The sequence below is a fragment of the Pteropus medius genome, unplaced genomic scaffold (assembly GCF_902729225.1).
Source record: "Pteropus medius unplaced genomic scaffold, Ma_sr-lr_union100, whole genome shotgun sequence".
Classification (NCBI taxonomy): domain Eukaryota; kingdom Metazoa; phylum Chordata; class Mammalia; order Chiroptera; family Pteropodidae; genus Pteropus; species Pteropus medius.
In genome coordinates, this window is record NW_024352785.1 from 6,861,900 (window position 1) to 6,885,510 (window position 23,611).

General features: G+C 35.2%; 1 protein-coding gene across 3 annotated transcripts in view; it reads left to right on the forward strand.

Moving 5' to 3' along the window:
• The window catches only part of CAMK4 (calcium/calmodulin dependent protein kinase IV), a 182,594-nt gene that overhangs the window by 74,451 nt on the left and 84,532 nt on the right, over window positions 1–23,611 (forward strand). For 2 of the 3 annotated variants that reach the window (XM_039848423.1, XM_039848424.1), the window contains exon 2: window positions 20,144–20,222. In XM_039848423.1, coding sequence (XP_039704357.1) covers window positions 20,144–20,222 — 79 coding nt within the window. Of the gene's footprint in view, window positions 1–10,165; window positions 10,171–20,143; window positions 20,223–23,611 lie in introns of those variants that run through there. The other variant, XM_039848425.1, reaches the window with a different exon arrangement.

Consider the following 23,611-nt stretch of genomic DNA (forward strand, 5'->3'; position numbering starts at 1 on the left):
GTGGTTTCTGTGTCATTTGGAGATGAGGGCAGCAGTCGATTAAAGAATGTTTACTGGGCTGGTACCTTGACTTGTGGGAAAATAAATGTGCTATCTTGCCAATGCTTAGGGATAAGCAGACAAATAGTTTTTAGATTAAGGATATGAGTATAGGTCAGGGTTCAGTTATGTGTGTCCTCCTGTCCACAACCTGAAAAGTGTTTACTGACACCTTTTTGGCACCAGGGACTAGTGCTCCTATGAGAATCTAATGCCTGATGATCTGAGGTGGAGCTGGGGCGACAATGCTAGCACTGGGGAGTGGCTACAAATACAGATGAAGCTTCATTCTCTGACCCACTACTCACCTCCTACTGTGCTGCCCGGTTCCCAACAGGCCACAGACTGGTACTAGTCTGTGTCCCGGGGGTTGGAGACCCCTGTTCTTGATTATCCTTCCCTAGAATATACATGTAACTTAGTTTAACAGGGCATATTCAACTTCCTTGTTTTTTGGTGCAGAATTGAGTTAACCATGCCCCCCAGTCATGGCGTCCTAGATTCCAAGCCGTGCAGGATGTCTCTGGTTCTAGTGCTTTATTCCCTCTTCACCAGCCATCCCACCTCCCTATCTCCACCCAAGTAAGCATTCCATTCTAATGTGTTTGCGTATGTCTTTGGCAATGAATGTATCATTATACAATGCGGAGTTTTCTGTGTAAATACGCTTTCAATATTCATAAATGGTATAGTGCTGTATAATGAATGAGATGCCAGAGGGTTGCTAGAAGTTCAGTATGGCTTGAAATTGTTATAGGCACTAATAGCAAAAGAAGTGTATAGGAATCAATTGATCAATGGCCTTATATGTCCATTAATATTGTCCATTAATATTGGGGGTTATTGAAAGGTTTTAAAAGGGGATGACATAAAATTAGCTTTGAGGCCCAAGGCTACTTTGACAGCAGTGTGGAAGGTGGCTCAGAGGGTGTGTATGAAATGCCAAGCCTGGCGCTTAGTTCATAGGGAACTTCTTAGCAATGATAGCTGTGTTAGTTTTCATGCTTCGGTAATCCCCGTCCTTCTAAACACAAAATTGCTTTAAGATTGAGAATATATACTGACACATTCACTTCAAGAAAATTCCAGTGAATTACAGAAAGCGTAGTGTTCTTTTTTCATATTAGTCAAACTGTAAACTAAATCATTGCTAATGTATTTCCTTTTCTAGCATATAAAACAATTGTGTTCATTTGGGAAACATTGTCTTGTGGTCTGGTCTCTGGGTATCATGAGTTCCCTTATCTGCATTCATCTGACAGCAGCAGTGGACATTATTCTCACAGGCATATGACAAATCTCACACATACCTATTCTAGGAATGCCATTAAAATACAGTTGAATTTAAATCATGAAGTTTATGTGCAGAGAGAATGTTATTAAAGAGTCTGACAGTTATCAATCTTTCTATAATCAGAGCATTGCCTGGGCAAATGTGAAAAACTTCAATCTCCCCTTCCACACTTTCCCCCGACCCCCTCTTCACATTGAGAGGAGATGTGGCATCAATTTAGCTGGCATAAGGTTATAATTGTGTCCAAGGCAAAAAGAAAAAAAAAATTACTCTAGTTTTTCTTCCTCAGATTTTCTAAAATTGGCTATGGAGGGGGCTGCCTTCTGCCATGTGGCAGCCACCACCTGCATAGTTTCTGGCTTCGGAGAAGACCTGCTGAGAGAGGGTGCTGGTATTAGCATACTATATACCTTCCTCATACCTCTGTGATTTCTGTTTGAAGAATAATTGTATGAAAAAACTCTTAACAAGGGATATGTTAACCCCATTCTCTCTTTGGAAGGGAAAAATAGGTACAAGAAAGGGTATAAAAGCTACACAGTAGGCGAAGGCCAGTTTGTTCTGGACAGTCTGTGACCTCCAGTCTGTGTAGGGGAATATCTAGGTTTTGCAGAGCTAGTGTTACTCCCTCTGTTCGTGTGGTAGAACTGTTATTCAAAGGAAAGTTGAAGAATTCTCTGCTTTTCTTGGGAAGTTTCTCATAGTCTGACTATTGTAAATATTATATAAAACAGCTGTGTTTGCTATCATCTTTGTCTCATTCCAGTAGAGAATCAATGTGATGATTTGTCAGTCTTCTCAGTCTTCAGTAGCAATGATGTCAGGTTGTGTTGTTGTCAGTGTTTTGTTTAGGTTTTTGGTTTTTTGGTATTTTTTTTTTTTTTACTGACAATCCTCTTGGTATATGTAGAAAGCCAGATTAAAAGTTTACAATTCTAAATCAAATAATTCTTATCCTAAGCCAGGATTTTACAATTTCAGCACTATCGACATTTTGGGCCAATAATTCTTTGTTTTAAGGTGGCAGGGGATGGGGTCACCTGTGCATCGTGGAATGTTTAGCAACATCCTTGTCCACTACTTGCTAGATGCAAGTAGCAACCCCCAGTCCACCCATTTATAAGAACAAAAATGTCTGCAGAGATTAGTAAATATTATTGGAGAAGAGAATCACCCCCAGTTAAGAAACACTGCATTAAATATAGCTACTTAGAAGAGATAATTTTATTACAGGTTCAATTATGTAACTTTAACACTGCTGCTATGAGAATTGTTGCTTTCTCTCCTCAATCGATCCCTGTCCCCTGTTTGAAGGTATTAAAGAAAGCTCTTCTTTCTTTATACTTATTCTGTGGTATCAGACATCACTTCTAGTCACACAATGTCCAAATCTGTCCAATCTGAATTTCTACTGGATTTTTTTAGTCTTAAATTCCATAAATTAGAACCTGACTCAAGACCCTTTTCTACCTTCAAATTCTTTCTCTTCTATTCACCATTCTTCCAATAACTCAGGCTCAGATCTAACCACTGTGGACTTCTCTGTCCATCTGTCTTTGTCTCCTTCCGCCGCTAACCATTCACCAAGATGTCTTTTAAAATCTTACAACTTCCTCTTCTCTCCCATCACCACTGCTCTCTTCCATGTCACCTCCATGCCTCTGCTTCTGTGATGGCTTCTCCAAAAGTCTCCTGGGTTTTTATCCCTTTCTCTCTAATATGTCCCTCATCCCTTATTTCTCTTAAAAGAAAACTGATCAGGCTGCTCCTATGCTCAGAAGCCTCAATAATTTCCCCTTGCCTAAGAGATTGATAGCAGATTCCCAAACTTGGCATTTAAAACTGTCCATATTCTGACCCTGTCTTATCTCATATTAGACTACCCACTCATCCACCCCATAGAATAACCAGCCTAAGGGTTCTCACTGTTCTTTGTGTGTGAATCTTGAATCCCAGTGTCTGTCCCTTTGCTCACTTCTTCCCAGAATGCCATTTACTCTCATCTCTTCCTGGTAAATTCATTCTGTCCTTGAAGGATAATCAAATGATACTTCCTCTATAAAGTTTTCCCCGATTCCATCAGTCTTTTTAAAGTTACCTTTGCCCTTTATCTGAGCTTCTTCCTTATGTCACTTGGTCTTCTAGCAGTGTGCATAGTTAGAGACTCAAGAAGGATTTTTTGAATAAGTACATGTAGAGAGATGGAATCTCTTCATTAACAGAATTAAAACTTGAAATGTTTTCCCCTTCTACTGAAAGATCTATTAAGAACTCATTGTTACCAGTTAATCTGTCATTGTACTTAAGAAATATGAAAAGCCACACAGCTTTTCTTTAAAATATCAGTGATGAAGTCATAACATCCTCCCTCCCTATTCCATGCTACTTTGTGACCTAGATCATGTTATTTTACCTCTCTGAACCTCACTGGTCTCATCTCTTAGATTAGATTATTGTTATGAAATGGTGGAGGCAAAGCAGTCAGTGCAGTGCCTGAAATGTAGGTAGGGCTCAATAGATATTGGCTATTTGTACTTTATCTTTTGAACTATCCAAAACACCCTCTTTAAGTGAACTTTTTCTGTAAGGATTTCTGTAGAATACCCAGAATATAGTCATAGCCATGTGCTATTTGGACATTTTACTACTGTGGAGTCAGAGAGGAAGGCAAGGAAATGGGACCTAAAAATGTATGCTCTTTGATGTGTGAGATACTGTGAATTGATCGTCTTTTTAAGAAAATACTTGCAGTAATTGTATAGACAAATAAAATGATATAAGTAGAATCCTTCTTGTAGTGAATATTAGAATTCTTAAGTGTGTGTTTTTCCCCCATTAGGACAAATTTTCTCCTATAGAAACCATTTCCCAAAAATATAATAGAAATTAATGGAAAAAGTAATCCAATATTAAACAAACAGTTGTGATATTTGGGAGAATGTATCTACTTAATATATAAAATACGGTTAGTACTTAGTGTGGAAGTTCTTTTAAATGTAGCATTTAGTTAGCTTTAGGTTATGTAATTTTGAGGAAGAATTAGTGACACTTTTTGGTGCTCTTAAAACTACTCATGAAGACTCACTTCGACCATCTTTGTCCAAATACAGATAAGATTTGACTAATAGCACATCAAAATTCATATAATGGAAAGTCATGTTTTAATATGGCTCTCACACTTTTGCAATTATGAATCTTCAAATCTATTTATTAGTAAATAATATATCATCTAATTTTATAACGGTGACATCTGTTAATGAATATAAAGTATTGTTCTTCAGTGTAATTATAAGGATGTAAATTGTTTTGTATTCTTCTGATTGTAAAGTATTGCTCATTTGCTCTGTAATACACATTTTACATTCCAAACTTTGCTTTATTATTGACCTATAAATTTAATACTGCCTTTAATTTAGAAAAGGAGCAAACATGTCCCATCATCTTTTCAGAATATTTTTGAATTTTAAGAACATTAAAAAGCTGGTAGTTAAAAATTTACAGAAGTTAATTAATTAATTAATTTACAGAAGTTAATTATTTCTTATCAATGCTATAATGATATACTCCAATAATTTTGTTTCATTTCTGTTCTTGAATATGGTTGAAAACCATTAAGATCATTAAATAAGTGTCTTGAAAATATGTTTAAATTACTATTTCCATATTCATAATGAACAATATAAAAATGAGTAAAGTTAACATTTACTAATATGTGATATTTTATTGTGTTTAAAATGAATGAGAAACAACTACAAACAACTGAGAGGGCTTCCTCAATCTTGACATTTGGATGAAGTGATAATATTAATTTAGATGATAAAATGTCATTTCAGAAATTTCGATATAACAAAAGTATTTTTATTAAAGATAAGAGAATGCAATAGTGGAATGATATGACAAACAGATAACACATAAGGCTCCATTTTGCAACATCTGTTTGAGACACTTTGTTTCTTGATGAACGTTTTATCTTATTTATTGCTAAATCAGCTGAGAAATTCTTCTATATTTTATTTGAGATGACTATGTACTTGGGTGACCTTTCAGCCAGAGTTCTTTAAGGAGAAAACTGTTAATTGAAAGGTTTTATTTCTGCCTTAAAATAAGTAATCAAAGGGCAATCTAATTATACTTTGCACATGTAATTAGAAGTTTGCTAGCATTAGCTTTTCAATTGATTAGGGAGAGAAATAGTGAACTACTTTATTTTATGCACTATTTGCTTTGTGCAATTTAATGACTATCGATTTGTTCAGATTAATTTGAAATATTAACATTGTACATAGAGAACAGAACAGGGACACTCATGTATTAAGAAGTTTGTGTCTATCCGAGTGAGTCTTCGGTTGAGATTCTGAAATCAGATACAATAAGAAAAAACAAAGGAAATTAAAATCAATTTAGTCCATTTATGTGTCTGGCATTGTGCATGGGCCTTTCACATAAAATATCTAATTAAATCCTCATAACAACCCTTAGTTGTTGAGGGCTGTGATCTCCATTTTTTTACATATAATGAAACTTTAAACCTCATTTTTATCATTTTTCCTATAATTCTCAAACTCACTAATCTTTTCACCCAAATTACATAAGAAGAGCTAAATAAATATTAGCCTGGGGGAAAAAAATGGCTTTATATTTGGCAATGTTAAGACAAATTCTACTATATTGTGTTGAAAGGTCTCATTCTCAATTTTTTCCAGTCTGTGGACAATGGCAGCTTCTTCTGCTGAATAATTTGGATTACCACCTGAATGATTACAAAGGGCTGCAATGCCATAGCCATAATCTTTATTATCTTTGTCAACTATACATGCTTTACTGCTTTTATCAGGAGGCAGATCGGTGGTCTAGGATTAAATTTAAAGAGAGCACAAAGGAGCTTATCATTTTGTGTGGCTTATTAGGCAATAATTAGATGCCATTTCTAATTAATGCAGGAAGCAGAATAGACCACTGCATTTTAGCCATTAAAGATCGAATTTTAGGCCAACTCAAATTATTTCGTGACTCTAGGCAAACATTACCAATAATAAAGAGGAAATTATTATTCTCCCAAGAGATTTCCAGTCATTTCTAATTGCATCAACACCCTGGCATGTGGCCTAATACTTCAATCCTTTTTCCCAACTGGCCATTCTCACTCTGTCCGCATGGGGCAAGAGATATCACCAGTCCCCTAGGGACGATAAAGCATCTACTCCGTTCTTTTTCTGTGGCCAGCCTCTTTGGTTTCAGGCCGGGGTTCTTTGTGGTCACTACTGTCCCATTTAACTATTCTCACCCATTAGTCCCGCCCCACAGAAATTTACTCAGGAGGCCCAATCTGACATTTGGAAACACACATTGAGTTGTAACCTCCTTTTGCTTCACTTTTCCTTTGAAGATTAGGACATCGATCTGGCATTTTCTTTTTCACTCTGAGCCTCTGATAGAAGTTGAGTGATTGAGCTGCTTTCAGTTCTGAGGACTAGACACTTAGCCGTACGTGATGCAGAGATAAGAGTGTGAAGATGCACAGAGAAGGCTCTTCTACTGTTATTGATAGTCTCGTGTTCAACCAGAGGACTTCATTATTTGTTTTAAATTACTTGCTTCAAAAAATAGTTTTTTTATATTACATTATGGTTATATCATCACAAGAAAAAAGGGTTCAGAGCCAATAGTGTCTCAGTTCTTTACTGGCATTGATAAATCATGGGAACAAGGAATCTATAATTTTAATTAATATTATATTTCCAGGGATAAGAATAACAATGTTCTGATCTGCTTCATAGCTATTTAAATGTCCCCTGGAATGCTGAGTGAGAACGAAGACCAGAACAAAGAGTGGAGACATTTTCCCTCCACACTGAAAATTGAATCGTTTTTGTAATTGCATCCTGATGTGTTCTGTGGTTTGAGAATCAAGGAATTTTTTGAAATTTAGCTGATTTAAGTTTGTTTCCTTTGCTTTTGACCCAAAAGCAAAATGCTGGAAAATTTCTGACAAGACATTTAAAAACAAACAAACAAAACAAAACCCTCTTTTCACAGGATAGGAAATCTTGCCAAAAAGACACAAGAGCTCGGAAGTGAAGAGACCTCAGGCTTCCCTCTTCATAAACTTTGGTATCAGCAAGAAGGAATAAGTAGTGCCTGTTAATGCATTTCATAAGAAAATATGCTAGTAGAATTTCTACCCGAACACTGGAGGAGGGAGGGGGGCTTATGAAACTGGGGCAAGCTGACCCAGGAACTAGACATGCCTGAAAATGAATGTAAAATTTCAGTCACACTACACAGTGATTTGAAGCAGTTTAGGTTAGTTTCAAGGCATCCATTTGTGCCTACATAGATTTAGTGGACTCTTGTTTCAAGGGGTATTTTATTGTTAACTTCCCAAAGTCCACAATTGGTATAAAATCATGGTAAAGCCTATTGTTTTAAGAAAGAATTTTTGTTTTCATAGGGATGTAAGCAATACTCATTTGTTTCAAGCTCGGTCTGTAGGAACCATTTTATATTTGTTAAATAAATGGAAAAATATCATGTGCATCAACTAGTAAGTTTATAACACAAAATTATATGCTTTTAAGTGTTTTGGAGTCTATAAAGCATTTGAACTTATCTCATGTGATCCTTGTAATGACCATGAGAGAGATAAGGTACATAAGGCAGGTGCCATTAGGCCACTTTTGTAGACAAGCAATTTGAAGGTCAGGAGGGTCAAATGATTTGCTTCTGGAAGGGGCTGGCTTCTTGGGCTAGTGACCTGTATAGTCGCACAGGTTCCTGCACACTGAAGAGCTCTGCACTTGATATAACGCTTTGTCATTGCCATTTTTAATTTTTAAATAATTTTCGAACAAGGTGCTATGTATTATCTGAATCCAAAATTACGTGGTTTTTTTTCAAATAAATTCAGAATTCTAAAACCAGTGGTATAATACATTAAAAAAAAAAGGCTAACAAGTATTGAAAGGATATCTTAGAGTGTATGAGGATGGGTTACTAAGAAAGAAGGGCAGATTTGTATCATATGCGGAGAGAACTGAAGCACTTGATTCGGGTTACACAGGTTACTTAATCCCCTCAAACCCCAGCTTTCATGATGGCAAGAGGAGAATTATAAATAGTAATGGTTAGTTTATGTAAATTATTAATGTAGTAATTGGATTAGGAGGAAGTATGTTATTTATCTATGACATGAAATGGCTTAGTAAGTGATAGCCCCCAAAAAGCAATCAAGCTTTCTATATTTGGATTTAAAGTTAGCGAAGTGTATAGCTAACTGAATTCACAATTCCTATCACCCATGTGGCTGGGTGGTATCCCTGTGTCAGGCCCAGAAGTTGTCAATAGCAAAACCCCAAATATGGTTTCCATTTTCTGGGATGAGTAAGTGAAGCTCATTGAATACTGTTTATAGAACATAAGACTCTTTTAGGATTGATTGTCATAACATAACTATGAATAATAGTGATTTTATTTCTATCTGAACCTGATTACCTAAGAGGAACAGGGAAGAAGACATCATGTTTTCATTTTTGTTTTTGTTTTGGGGGGAGGAGGGCAACAAACTAGAAATATCAAGCTCTGCCATCAGTCAGAAACAATTCAATTCAGACATCACCGTCCATAAGAGCAGCATCACTTCTAATGATAAGATTGACTCTTAAATTGTGATGAAATGTCACTAATGAAATAAATAATTTGGCATTAATAAAAGAAACACATGATATCGTTATAGAGAGAAGAGGCTGTGACCCAGTGGAAACAAATACAAATGTCCAAAAGTAAATATGACAATAATATAGGTAACACTTAAAATCCTAAGTGGATTAGAAACAATATGAATTTATTCGTTTTATCATGACAGATATTGTTGTTGGTAAAAATGGGAAGCAGTAACTGGGTGTAAGTGGACTCTTGAGTGCATTTTTATTTTTACTTTTATCACAATATTTTCCCTTCTTTCCTCCCTTCTTTCTTTCCTTCCTTTCTTTCTTTCTCCTTCCCTTATCTTTTTCTTTCTTTCTCCCTTTCTCTTTCTCGCTTGCTCTCTCTCTCTCTCTCTCTTTCTTTCTTTCTTTTTTCTTTCTCTTTCCAACCTGTCATATAAGATTTAAGGCATTACTATGATAGAAATAATAAAGAATAGAGAGTATTAATTTAATTCCTTTAAATTCTTCAAGTCAATATTACAGATCTATTATATGAAAGGCACTGTCTAGTCATAGGTTTGTATCATCAAGTCACACAAGAGAGACACATATATACAATTAACTATAATACAGAGCAGTGTGTGGTAAGTTCTATAATGGTGGAGATACAGAGGAGATAGTGATTAATTTATCAATTACAAAAGTACTGAGGTTTCCATTTCCCACTATTGCAGTGGGAGTGGGAATTATGAAGACATTAAAATTGATTTGGAACTGAGAAAGCATTCTATTATTGTATGGTACTATTTATATAGGATATTACCATTTTTAATTGATATTAAAATGCACAATTTTCCACAGTTTAACATCTCTGCAATCAGGATGCATCATTCAGACCACGAGATGTCATTGTCGAATAGTAGCCACTTTTCAGTGATCATAGCATAACGATTCCTCTTCAAGTTGATGGTGTCTTTGATACAGTGAAATAGAATAATCATCATGGACTTTTAACCACTAACTGAATTTTAAAGCAGAAATGTGGAATAAGTTCTGCAAATTAATAATCTCATCTACATTTCTATGAAGTGAGCCTTTAGATATTTCCCTGCTTTGGTTACCAGGTATTCCCACTTCCTGAATATTCATTAGATCAGGGAAGGTAAATGTGTATGCCACAGGAACTGGGAGGTGGTGTAAAAGCATAAAGCTGTTAAGGGGACCACAGGCCTTCTCTAAAAGACAGTTGCTATTCAGGTCGTACCAACTGCTGCTGGGTACAGGTTAAAAATTAGTGTTGCCAGATTTAAGAGAAGCTGTAAATCTGAATTTTTTGATGAAATGTCGTAATATTTAAATGTTGCCAAGACATTCCACATATTAAATGACCCAGTGCAGGCCAAAAACATATCTGTGTGCTCAATAAGCTACTAGCTTTGCTTCTGCTAAGTCTCTTGTTGAAGGAGTGATCGTACTGATTTCTAATCCTTTTGATTTCATAATATTAAATGCTAAATGTCGCTGAATGCCAATGACAAGACTAAGTCACAGCTGGGAGAGATGAAATCTCTTCCTCGTCGGTATCAGCCATCTGGTACAACTCTCTGCCACATGAATCCTTTAGAAGCAGCAGTGGGGGTAGTTTCAAGGCATGTAATCTAAAATGGGTTAGTTATTTTGTCCTAAAATATGAATGTTTGATCATCTATTCAGCAGGAAAAATTCTTGGGCACAGTGTTTTGACATAATAAAATTATATCTCATGCTTCAAAATTCCTTTCTTCTCCAAAAACAATAACAAATGCTGTTGATGTTTTAAAAGCTGCCTAGAATACCAAAGAATTTCTTAATTCTGCTCTTGTAGATTTATCATTTGCTAATCTCCTTCAATCATAAGCTTTGTCAACATTTGTAATATACTATTAATAAATGCATAAAGAATAAACAATGTTTTTCTCTTTCGCTACATTAATTTCTGATTCAAATTCAACAAGGTGATAAAAATTAAGACTAAGAGAGGAATTCTGCTCTGGAAATAATGGAGTAACAGGCACTGCATTTGCCCTGGATATACTGCATGAAACAATTGTTTTCAGGTACTGAACAATGGACCATATAGAGCTGTGATCCCTGAGAGAAGGGAAACACAAGGTGACTACCACATTCACCTTGGCTTTCTAACTAGGAATAAGGTATAGTGAGACTTTATGAGGCTAAGCAGGAGCAGCTGTGAAGAGGTTGCAGACTTACAGATGTATCGGAGGGAAGATAGGCATGTACTATTGGAAGATACTGGATCTCTAGCCAAGGGTGGAGAGACTCCACTAAGCATCTCAAATATTTAATTGAGACCTCAAAAAAGTCACACCTTAGGAGTAAAGACTACACTCTAGAAAGGACCATGATGTAGGACCAAGAACAAAACCCAAATATATCTGCTCTGCCAACAATTAAAAACAAACTGGACAGGATCGAACATATTTGTAACTATTTAACTGCCTGCCATTAAAAAAGTCAACTCTCTTTAAAAGAAAATGATATAAACCAGAATCCGTAGTGTGAATCATTTAAAAATGTCTTTCACACAATCAAAAAAAAAAAAGTACTAGACATTCGAGAAGCAGGAAATAAACCCATAATCAAGGAAAAATAATAATAAATAGACTTGGAGATGACCCAGATGTTGGAATAAGCAGATGAAGAGTATAAAACAACCGTGGTAAATACATTCAAGAATATGAAGCAAAACATAGGCATAATGAGTAAACATATTTGGGGTATCTGTACACAGAAATGAGAACTATAAAAAAAGAACCTAATGGAAATTTTAAAATTGAAAAGTACATTATATGAAATTAAAAATGTCAAATTCATAAGCATAAGAGTAGATTGGAGGCTACAGAAGAAAAGGTCAGTGAACTTGAAGACAAATCAATAGAAATTATCTAATTTGAAGAATAGAGAGAAACACAACTGGTAAAAAAAGAATAAAGCCTTAAAAACTTGTGGGGGGGAGAGAAAAAAATGGCGTAGATGATAGAGGCTCTGTTCATCCCTCTGGCGACCAAATCTAAGTTGTGACGGAAACAAGAGGCAGCAGCAAGGAAAAATCGCCTGGGATGAACAAGCCATACAACTATGGAGGAATTCAAAACATCACCCTGCAGTGGCAGAAGGTAGGAAGGGGCGAGGATGTGGGGCAGCTCGGTCCTAAGCAGCTGAGACGGAGGCTGCAGCAGCAGCAGCAGAAGCCTCTTAAAGGGACAGCATCCACGAGCGGATTTTCGCAGTGATGGACCTGCTCACTCTGAGCACCAGTGCCAATTTGGCTGCGCACAAAGGGCACCAGAGATTTACAGGGAGATATTGTCGGAGTGAGGGCCAAAGCAAGACTCTCTTGGTACAGAAGTACTGGTGGTATCCATTGTTCCCTTTTGTCTCCTACCAGTGTGATTGACACAGCGCTGCCATAGCTGTGATGAAATCAACCTGGATAACAGAGGTCTCTCCACCCAGAAGATTCCCTGTAACCCTCCCCAACCCGCAGCCCCACCCAAGCCACATGCAGGTATATCCTCAGCAAGTCAGGTGATCATTGCTGAGACTCACACTGATGGAGGCAACTTGCCTCGGTTTCTGGTGTGACCTTTTGAGCCAACTATAAGCACAGCATCTGTGGATTGCTTGCTGAATCTTAACAGGTGGCCCTGGAGGGGCACAGGCTTGGGCTAAAGTTGGCCTGCAGCCTAACTCCTCTCAGGACTGTGCCACTGGACACCTACTTCACAAATCCACATTAATAAGACCGAGAGACTTAGGAGCTTTGCTTAGTACATAGAAACAGGTACGGAAAGGCAGCCAAAATGGGAAGACAAGCAGAAACAATATGAGAGAACAGAACAGAGATCCAGTTGTAATGGAGTCAAGTAATCTAACAGATGCAGAGTTCAAACACTGGTTATAAAAATTCTAAATGAACTTTTGGGGAGTGTAGAGAACTCCAACAAAGAGATAAAAAGGATAAAAATGGAAATGGAAATTACAAAAAGGAACCAGTCTGAAGTGGAGAATACATTATCTGAGATGAGAAGTGTATTGAATGGAATAAACAAAGGAATAAACAAAGTGAATAAAGAAGAGGATCAAATGACCTAGTCTAGAGGATAGGAAAGCCAAGGACACAATTAGAATGGCAAGAAAAAAAGATTCCAAGAATATAAAAATAATTTAAGGAGGATATGGGACACTATTAAAATTCCAAATATTCATCTGATCAGTGTAATAAAAGAAAATCAAAATGTTTAACAGCTGTTTGAAGAAATAATGATGGAAAACTTCCCTAATTTGGTGGAGGAAATGAACATAAAACCCCAGGAAGCTCAGAGAACTACAAAAATCAGGGATCCAAAGAGGCCTACACCAAGACACATCATAATTAAAATGCCAAAGGTTAAATACAAATAAAGAATATTAAAAGCAGCAAGAGAAAAGCAATTAGATACCTACCCATAAGACTGGCAGCTGATTTCTCAAAAGAAACTATGCAGGACAGAAGGGCTTGGCCAAAAAATATTCAACAGAATGAAGACCCAGGATCTATAACCAAGAATAATTTATCCAGCAAAGCTAGCATTTAGAGTTGAAGGAGAGAGAAAGAGCTTCCCAGACAAAAATAAGCTAAAGGAATTTACCACCACCAAGCCAGTATTACAGGAAATGTTGGAGGGACTTCTTTAAGAAGAAAAAACATGTATCAAAAACAGGAATAAAGAATGGTAACTACTACATTCCTATCAATAAGTACCTTAAATGGAAAAGAATTAAGTGCTCCAACCAAAAGACGGAGTGGCTGAGAGGATAAGAAAACAAGACCCCTACATATGAAAAGGAAGGGGATGGAAAAAGATATTGCTTTGATAGACCTAGAAGGTATTTAAGTCAGACAGAGAAAGATAAACACTATACGATTTCACTTATATGCGGAATCTAAGGAATAAAAAGAACAAACTAATCAAAAACAGACTCACAAATATAGTGGACAATTTGATGATGGACAGAGGGGAGGGGGTTTTGGGGTGCTGAGAGAATGGGATGAAGAGTTAAAGAAGTACAAATTAGTAGCTGATGGATGGTCACGGGGATGGGGAGCACAGCATAGGGAATGAAGTTAACATTAATATGTTGTCTAGGTAGAGGGTCTGGGGAGGGAGGGATTGTTTTATGAACTACCTAGATGTCTAACCAATGTACTGTATACTTGAAACTAAAATAAATAAATTAAAAAAAAAGAATGGGGAGAATGGCATAGGGAATGCAGTTAGCATCAATATGTTGTCTAGGTGGAGGGTCAGGGGAGGGAGAGAGCAATTGGGGGATCATTTTATGAACTATATAGATGTCTAACCAATGTGCTGTATACTTGAAACTAATTAAGATTTTAAAAAAAAGAAGAAGAAGAAGAAAAACTTGTGGGAAAATACTTTGCATGAAATATGTGTCCCAGAGAGAGAGGAGAGGATAAAGGGGGCAGGAAAAATGTTTAAAGAAATAATAGGCAAACATTTTCCAAATTTGGTAAAGAATATTGCAGATCTAAGAAGCTCACTAAGCACCAAGCATAATAAATGAAAAGAAAGCAAAACATAGGTATGTAGTCCAAAACAAGAAAGGAAAGATGAAAAAATTTTTAAAGCAACCAAAGAAAATATAATATATACAGGACACAGTGATATGAATGATGCTAATACCTCATCAGGAAAAAATGGAGTCCAGAAGACAGTGGATCAGTACCTTTGAAGTTGTGGGAGGAAAACTGTCAGCCCAGAATTGTATATCAAATGAAAATATGTCTCAAAAATGAGAGTAAAATAAAGACATTATAAAATAAATGAGACAACCCCAAGTAGGAGGCCATGATATATCCCTGAAACTGAAATGGGGTGCTTGCCCTTGCCCCCTGCAGGATTTAACAAGAAAATGAACCAGAAAAGGGAGAGGATAGTTATGGACAGACTCTAAACCCAAGCATATTAAAACCTTGAGCTTGAGTACAACTTAGGATCTGTAGTTCAATATCATTCCTCGATATGATATTTTTGAGATTTACTTTAAGGCTGTAATACTTAACTGAGTTGGAAAACCTCCAGGTCTAATAACAACCTTCTAAATTCTAAAGGTTAGCCATTCTTCAAGTTGTAGATTGAAAATGCCAAACAGTAGTTAAATTACTTCAGCAGTTTTTCCTCTTGTTCTTCGTCAGTTTAAGGTTCAGATTTCTTTTGTCTTTAGTGACCAAAGAACATTTGGAAACACTGAAGTATTGAAGAGTATTGATGAGTTGCAGGCTGACAGAGATGGAGAATGAAACTGAAAAACTGTTACTGGAATGGGGCAAAATGCATGCTTTAAACACTTAGGGACTTTTTCAGGCTCTTGTTCCTGAATATGACTCTGCTTTCACCCTCAAGAAGAATCAATTTTGAGGTTATAACCAGTCTTCTTTAGTAATTCATCTAATTTAAAAAATCAATGAAAGGAGCAGGCTCATTAAATAATAAGTCAATCATGTAGAAGAAATATAATGATATGTAGAATTGCACACATTATGTTTTCAACATATGATTGACAGTTCTTATAAATCATAGCACTGCTTTTAAACCTTTTCATAATGAGCATTAGAAGGCTCTTTCCTGCAATCACATACACACATTGAAAAAAAAAACATTAAAAATCAAATGCTAAACAGAAGATCAAGAAATAAATATACTAAAATGTTTTAAAATGATTAATATTTTGATATAACTATATTCTTTAATCAAGCCACTTCAACATTGGATTTTTTAAAAATATAAGATTCTTTGGTTCCATTTCAAGACCCTTCCTATTTAAAAAAATGAAACTCTTCAATAACTTCTAATACCCTTAGCAAGGACAATTTTATATGGCTATGCAGTATACCATTGCAGAGACACAGATGGAGCCAAGAAACAGTCAACTGTACCTCCAGACTTTTATCTTTTAAGAGATTTGGTATCTGAAGTTCTCTTGCATTTCCAAAGAACAAATTGTAGGTTTGCTGGCAGGGGAATCCAAGCTCTTTTGCTTCAAACCAAGCAATCGCAAATGTCCCACTAAGTTCTCCCCTGCAGAAAACCAGTCTGATTTATAATCTCCTTTGGTGGGAGAATAACCATGATGCTAACTTATCTTAACATTATGCAGACTCATCCTGATTCCCTCAAACATTGATGCGAATCCAGACTTCTGACTTCCTGCTTCCATTTCAAATCAGATTGGATCTCTACCTGGCTTTCTGAATGCATTCAGATATCTATCTCCCAGCTGATGGGTAGACAGGAGTGTCAATGCACTTGAATTTCTTTTGGAGAAAAAAAAGTAAAATTAAACCAATCTCTTTAGAACGAGAAAGGAGAGAAAAGGAGGAGAATAAAGAGGTGAGATTATGAAAAAGAAAGGAAATAAAGGGGGGGAGGGGAGAAAAGAATAAAAGAGAAGATCTGTGTTATAAGAGAGGTGAAAAAAATTATGATAGTTGTTCCTTAACTGCTGGGCATGAGGAACATGTAAAGATGAACTGTAGGATAAAAAGCCCCCTGTTTTGTACTAAGTAACCCTAAATGTGGGAGCAAAGAACTCTAAACTCGAAATGTCTCCAGGCAAATACATAATCTCGAGCTTCTCCCCGACAGTCATAAGTCTGGCACACAGTGCCAGGTACCAACATCAAGTGCTTCTTAACAGCTTTACAGTAGTGGCTGTAATATGTATATATATAATATATACATATAAAATAGCATATTCATAGTATTACAATTATCTTGTACACAATGATTTTTCAAACACATTACAGATTTGACTACTTTCTCTTCTTTCTCCAAAATGAAACATAGTAGCCTACACTTTTAGCTTTTCATTTTTAACTTTTTAAAAAATAACTGGTCATATTAGACAAGGCTAGAGCTAAAAAACGATTTTTCCAAAATGTCTGTTCAAGAAAACCAGTGTGAAAGTACAAGTCAGGTTCAGACTCCCAAGGAGTATTGATTTTCTTTCTCATCAAATCATAATAGAAAAAAATTCTAACTGGAATAATTTCTATATTTTCTTGGCCTTTTTGTTAAAGATTGTATGTTATAAATGAATAGACATGAGTAGTGAAGCTTTTTTTCCTCAGTTGAATATAATATTCTCCAATCTATAATCTCTTTGCTTCCTTTGGATCTCAGAAAATTTTCTCGTTATTGAGATGAACACTTCTTTATATAATCTATTTTTGAAATGAGGATACGACAATATAACAATGTTCTTTCTATATTAAAAATTAGCTGTTAATATGCACATTTTTATTTTTATATAATATACTGAAAATATGGTTCCTTTCTAAAATTATATATACATGCTAAATGCCAATCATTTAATTTTGGCAAAAATATAGATTATATTTTTGAAAAATTACTGAAATATTATTTTTATACAAATTTATTTGAGCTGTTCTGTTCTTTTAACTTAATTTTTTCATCTTTTAAAAAGTTATTTCTAAAATTGTAATTATGTGAGGTGATGATACATTAACTAACATTATTGTGGTAATCATTTTGCAATACATGTATATCAAATCATTACGTTGTACACGTTAAACTTACACTGTTACATGTCAATTATCTCTCAATAAAGCTGGAAATTTTTTAATGATCTGTTAATATTAATAAGTCCATTACTTAGCAAAATAAAATTGGACTTAATAGATTCCTCATATAAAAAAATAAAAAGAAAAAAATAAAACGTTAATTCTAGCATACTTGTGTCCTGAGATTGATCGGTCTAGAGTGAATTTTGTTAAAAAAGAATTAAAGGTTTTCTTAAGACAATGATTTATATATTGAAATTATTGGTAAATTAATGTAATGAAGAAATTAAGGAATGGATGCTATTTAATATATTCCTTTACATGAATTCTTGAATAATACCAATTAGATTTTTAGGGTTTCTTTGATGCTTGCAAATCACTTTCCCTTGTATTTATTTTTTTCTTTTATTTTTTTAAAATTTCACCAGTTACCATGAAATAAAAATAGAATAAGTTGAATGTTATAGACTACATTTTTATAATGCGGTTTTTAATTTTACCTTTGAAAAATGTGGTTTTCTTGGAAAGATTTTTTACAGTATTTTTTTGTTATAATAAATACATATACATTAAATTTCATAGATTTTATTAACAATCCTACCTATTTTGACAGCTATCTACCTATAGTTGTGTAAACACCATCACGATCAAGATATTGAACAATTTTATCATGCTAAAATTTCCCCCACCCCTCTGAGCCTCCAGCAACCCTTGATGTATTTTCTATGCCTATATTTTTGTCCTTAAAAGAATATTATATAAATGGAATCATACAGTATATAGCCTTCTGCACCTAGCTTCTTTCATTTAGGATATTATATTAGAAAATAATTTAAGTTATTATGTGTACCCTAGTTAATTCCTTTTTATTTCTGCGTAGTCTTCCACTGTATGGATAGGTTGTTAATTCATTTCTCAGTTGAGGAATATTGAAGTTGTTTGCAGGGTTTTTTTAAAAATAATTCTTAATTTTTAAATTACAGTTGACATACAATACTATATTAGTTTTAGTATACAACATAGTGATTAGACATTCACATACCTTATGAAGTGTTCACCCCAATAAGTCTCATACTCACCTGGCACCACATATAGTTATTGCAATATTATTGATTATTCCTTGTGCTGTATTTCACATCCTTGTGACTGTTTTGTAACTACCAATGTGTACTTCTTAATCCCTTCCTCTTTTTCACCCCCAGACCCCTTTCCATCTGTCAACCATCAAAATGTTCTCTATGTGTTCGTTTCTGTTTCATTTGTTCATTTATTTTGTTTTAGATTCCACATATAAGTAAAATCATATGGTATTTCTCTTTCTCTGTCTGACTTATTTCACTTAGAATAATATTCTCTAGATGCATTCATTCCAAAGTTGGTAAGATGCATTCTTACCAAAGTTTTTAAAAATGTGTTTAAATTTTTTAACTCTGTTAGCATTTACAACTTCAGTTCCTGACTCCTGGTTCTGTTAAAAATTTGTTGTGTTTAGGCAGCTGGGAATATGTTTGATTTTGTATAATTTTTTTGTGCTTACTTAAAATTTTAGAACCGTAGGACTGAGTATATCATAAGAGTTCCTTTGGCTTCATATTCAAAGTCTGACAGATTTACTTCTACTGATCTTATTTTAAGATTTGTCTAAAGTTCTCCTTCTGAAGTTGAAACTAAAGCCTTCTTGGTCTGTGAGCCTTTTTGTCTGTCTTGTTCTCTTGCTCTCATGTGTGGAGAGGGAGCATCAGGACCACACTGTCCTGCTTTTTAATATTCTCCTTTTGTACCTTGCACGGATAGGAAGTTAGTCACTGAGTACCTTCTTACTATTCTCTTATATGGGTAAAAAACGTTCTGTACTTCAAGTTTTTTTATAGAGGGGTACATCTACTTTCCTCTGTATATCTTTAACCATGTTTTAGTATTTTTCCCCTGAACATTTCACATAATTCTTTTCGTTGGGGCGTATGTAAATAAGTGGTAGCAGTATTCACCAAGATGATGGCGCCAGAATCTCTATGGGGCTAACATTGACTTTGGGAGAATGCTAAGGCACCAAATGAAGTGCTGTAAATTCTCAAGGGTCCCAGCTCCCCTGTCAAGTAGTGGAGACTGTCCTGATCCTTACAGCCGAGGGCTAAACTTAAACCCTCTCCCTTAAGCCATGTGCCTTATTTTACTCCAGACACATATTTTTAGGAAAACTCGGGAATTCTGAAGTCAGGTGGATATTTTTCACATGCTTTTTCACCTAAGAGCCTGGTTTACCCTAGAGCCACTGACTGCAACAACCCAAGGTATATTGCCACTTGTATTGGGATGGGGCAAAGGAAAAATTTTTCTGAGCAAACTATATTCAGTTGCAAGAGGAAAAGTACTCTCGACAGGTGGGCTGGTCCTATAGTAGAACTTATAAACACTTGTCAATCATTGGAGTAACTGCAAAAGATACTTATTTTCAAGCTTTTTCCTTTATTTCCTGTCCAGAGCATAACGACTTCCTTTTGTCTTTTTCCCTTCAAGGGGAGCTACATCCATTGTGTACAGATGCAAACAGAAGGGGACCCAGAAGCCTTATGCTCTCAAAGTGTTAAAGAAAACAGTAAGTTTATTTCAGTTTATAATAGGGATCTGTGACTTGGAGAAGCCAGGAGCTCTGATTCAAAGGACAAAGGGCCAGAGAGTTGCTATGTGCAACTCAATTATGAGTGTCCAACCAAATGGTTTGTTGTCTGATGGAAACTGTGTGACATTGAAAGTGACTGGATCTCAGATTAGCTGTGGTTGTGGGGAGAAGAGTGGAAAAGAAAATGTGTAGAGCTGGCAGATGAACCTTGCTTTGTATATCAGTCATATTGTTGGATACACATATATGCCTAGATTTTCAAACGTTGGGTTTACTTCAGTAAAATACAACTGGACAAATGCAAATGTTTCTGGAACTGAACCTGCTCATCTAAGAAGTTTGTATTTGAACAACAAGCAAAATTTTTGTTTGGAAGTTGCTGCTTTTTGCTCTATACTTGTAAGAGAGCTGAGGAGGCAAAAGTTACTTAGACTTATCTCCAATGAGTAAGAAATGCAGCAGTTCAAAATACAAATGCCAGCACGATGTAGTACTCCCTGTGCCCCAGAGAGTATTTGTCATTATAATGCCTTACATATATTTTCTGTCCTCAGGTGATTTCCCCTTATAAAACGACAAAAAGACAACATACTCTTTTATAGCACATTCTTCCATTATCAAATTTTATGTGAACATATATGTGAAATATATGTCCTTCTGGAAGCTCAATTGTAAAGTATGCTGAGAAGAGAAGTATCATAAATTTTGAAGTCAAGTAATAACTCCTTTAAGCCAAGGGATTTTTTTTCCTAAAGACAGTTAATATCACCAGCAGCTGTTTATGTATTGTCTGGCCCAGGAAGATTTTAGAATCTCATATAATGAAGAAGAGAATAATAACACAGGGTTTTCAGTGGAGTAGAAGTAGAATGATATTTTGAAACAATGTGTTAGAATTTAAAGCCATAGCAAACTAACAAAGACAGTTTAATTGAAACATATAATAATTTAAATGGTGGTTGCTACTAATATATTCTATATTCTGGATTTCCTATTTGGTGTAGGCAATGATTTAAGTTATCCCAGAATGTAGAGGGATCTTTTGATTCATAAGATTTGGAATTTTCTCTTAAATTAGTTTCCATTAGTCATAAAATTTATTTGAACTGAGGATTATTAAACATTTTATTAAATAGAATTTCCTGTTAAATATATATACTTTTTATGAAAATAAATTGACATATTTTAGAAGGAGTAACTACAAGATAGTTTTGGGCTTGGTTGTATTCTTTTTACTGGTTAAAAAAATTGCCAGTCAAATTTGTGAATTTTTTTTTTCACATTTGAGGAAAGTTTAAAAGGGGTTAGATATATGAAAATATAGAAAAATAAACATTCAGAAGTCACTTGTAAATGCTCAGAGTCCCAAAGGTAAAAGGGCTGTCTTAGCAAGAATTGATTTATATTAAAAGTCTTTGGATGAATTGAAATAAGAGATAGGTTAAGACATTTGGTGGGTTCATGATTCATATTCATTGGAAAATAAAGCTCTGGTTTGCCCTCACTGTCTTCTCTTCTCCACCTCTGTTGGGAAACATCTTCTTTAGAAGACAGGCAGGAAGAAAATGTGGATGGGAACCAAGTGTCAGATGGAGCTGCAGAGAGTGCTATAAGGCAGATGTTGTCAAACACAGTTACTGCTGTGCCAAATAGAATGAGAGAAAATCCCCTGGAGAAACCTTAGCTTTGAACATGAATTAGACAGAATCCCCAGCATTGTCTCCTAGAATAAACCATGAATAGAGATGTGTAAATGAGTGAAATAGGCAAAACCTCAAAGAGCAATTGCCTCCAGTGCTTAATTCCATGTAGGTCGTGGAGACAGAAACTCCTTATCTAAATGAGATGAATGAAGCTGAAGAATCTGTTTAAAGAGGGAAAATGATGCAGGGAAAATGAAGTATTATCCTAGCAAATTCAGCCCAGGATCTGGTCTTGAGGGGGAAAAGGAGGTTTTAGAAAACTTGAGTTATTTATTTAATCTATCTATTAGTTGAGCCATGTAAAATTCTCTACAAAAATAGCAATTTTATGTGGTTCAACTAACAACTTTGGGCCACTATACTATTTTAATGGATAGTTCCTTAAGTCCTCATTTTATGACTAGACCTAAACTGAAGAGGTCTGAAAGATAGTCTATTATCTATCTATCTATCTATCTATCTATCTATCTATCTATCTATCATCTGTCATCTATCATCTGTCAATCATCTGTCTATTGTCTATCATCTATCTGTGAGTTTCCTAGGGCTGCTGTAATAAACTACCACAAACTGGCTTAAAACAACAAAAATTTATTTTCTTACAGTTCATACCTATGTGTACATATTGGGAGAGAGAGAAATAGAAAGAAAATATGGCAAAATCAATAATTATTGAATTTAGGATAAATTATTAAATGATATATGAAAATTCTCCTAAAAGGTTTGGGGAAAGCAATACTTCAATATTGAAATACTGCTCAAAATAACTTAACATTTCTTTTGGCCATTCAGGAAGCATTTCAGGATCTTGCAGTTTCTAAATGATACGATAAACATTGGTGATTCTCTGGTATAGATGTCTTTTATTGCCAGAAAATAGGAAATTATTGTCGAACCAACTTTTTACAGTCCTGAAAAAACCTGGACATTTCCAGAAACAGTATCCATTTGTCTCATTGCATCAATATTGAGAATAAGGCTTCGAGGGTAGTAAGAGTAAACAAGAGAGAAAAATGAATTGAAGGGCTTTTTTAGTTGTGTATTTTAATTTTTTTCCACTTTGTATTAGTTATTCTCGAACTAAAGAAGTCATCAAATCTCTATGAGTGACATCATATGCCTCTCTCGGGGAAAAAGTGGCCTATTTTGTAACTTTTTACTTTCAAACAGTTACAGACTCACAGGCAGTGCAGTTTCACCCCTAAATACCTCATTACCTTGCACATAAGAACTAATTGGCTTGTAGGCATCAGCGGAACTTTTACTGTGAACTTTATAAAACATGAATCAAGTGTGATGGAAAGAAGGCTATTTTTTTCCTTCATGCATGAACCCTTCATCATCTCCACTTGATTTGATATTTAGAAGATTGAATTAGAGCAGAAAGATTTACTAAGCTACTTCCTCAGGTTAATGACTTTGGGGCATCAAAAAGGATTGTGACCAAAAAAAAAAAAAAAAAAGATTCTGACAGACACAGCTAGTAGAACAACCAGTGATATAAAGATGGAACCTTTTTACTGATGTTACATGACTTTTGAATACGCTGAACTTAAAACTTCACAAAAGGAAAGAAAAATAGATTCTAGAAAGTGTCAAAATTTGAACAGATTAAGCAGATGGAAACTTCAGCATAGAATGAATTTTGCTGAGTTAAATGGA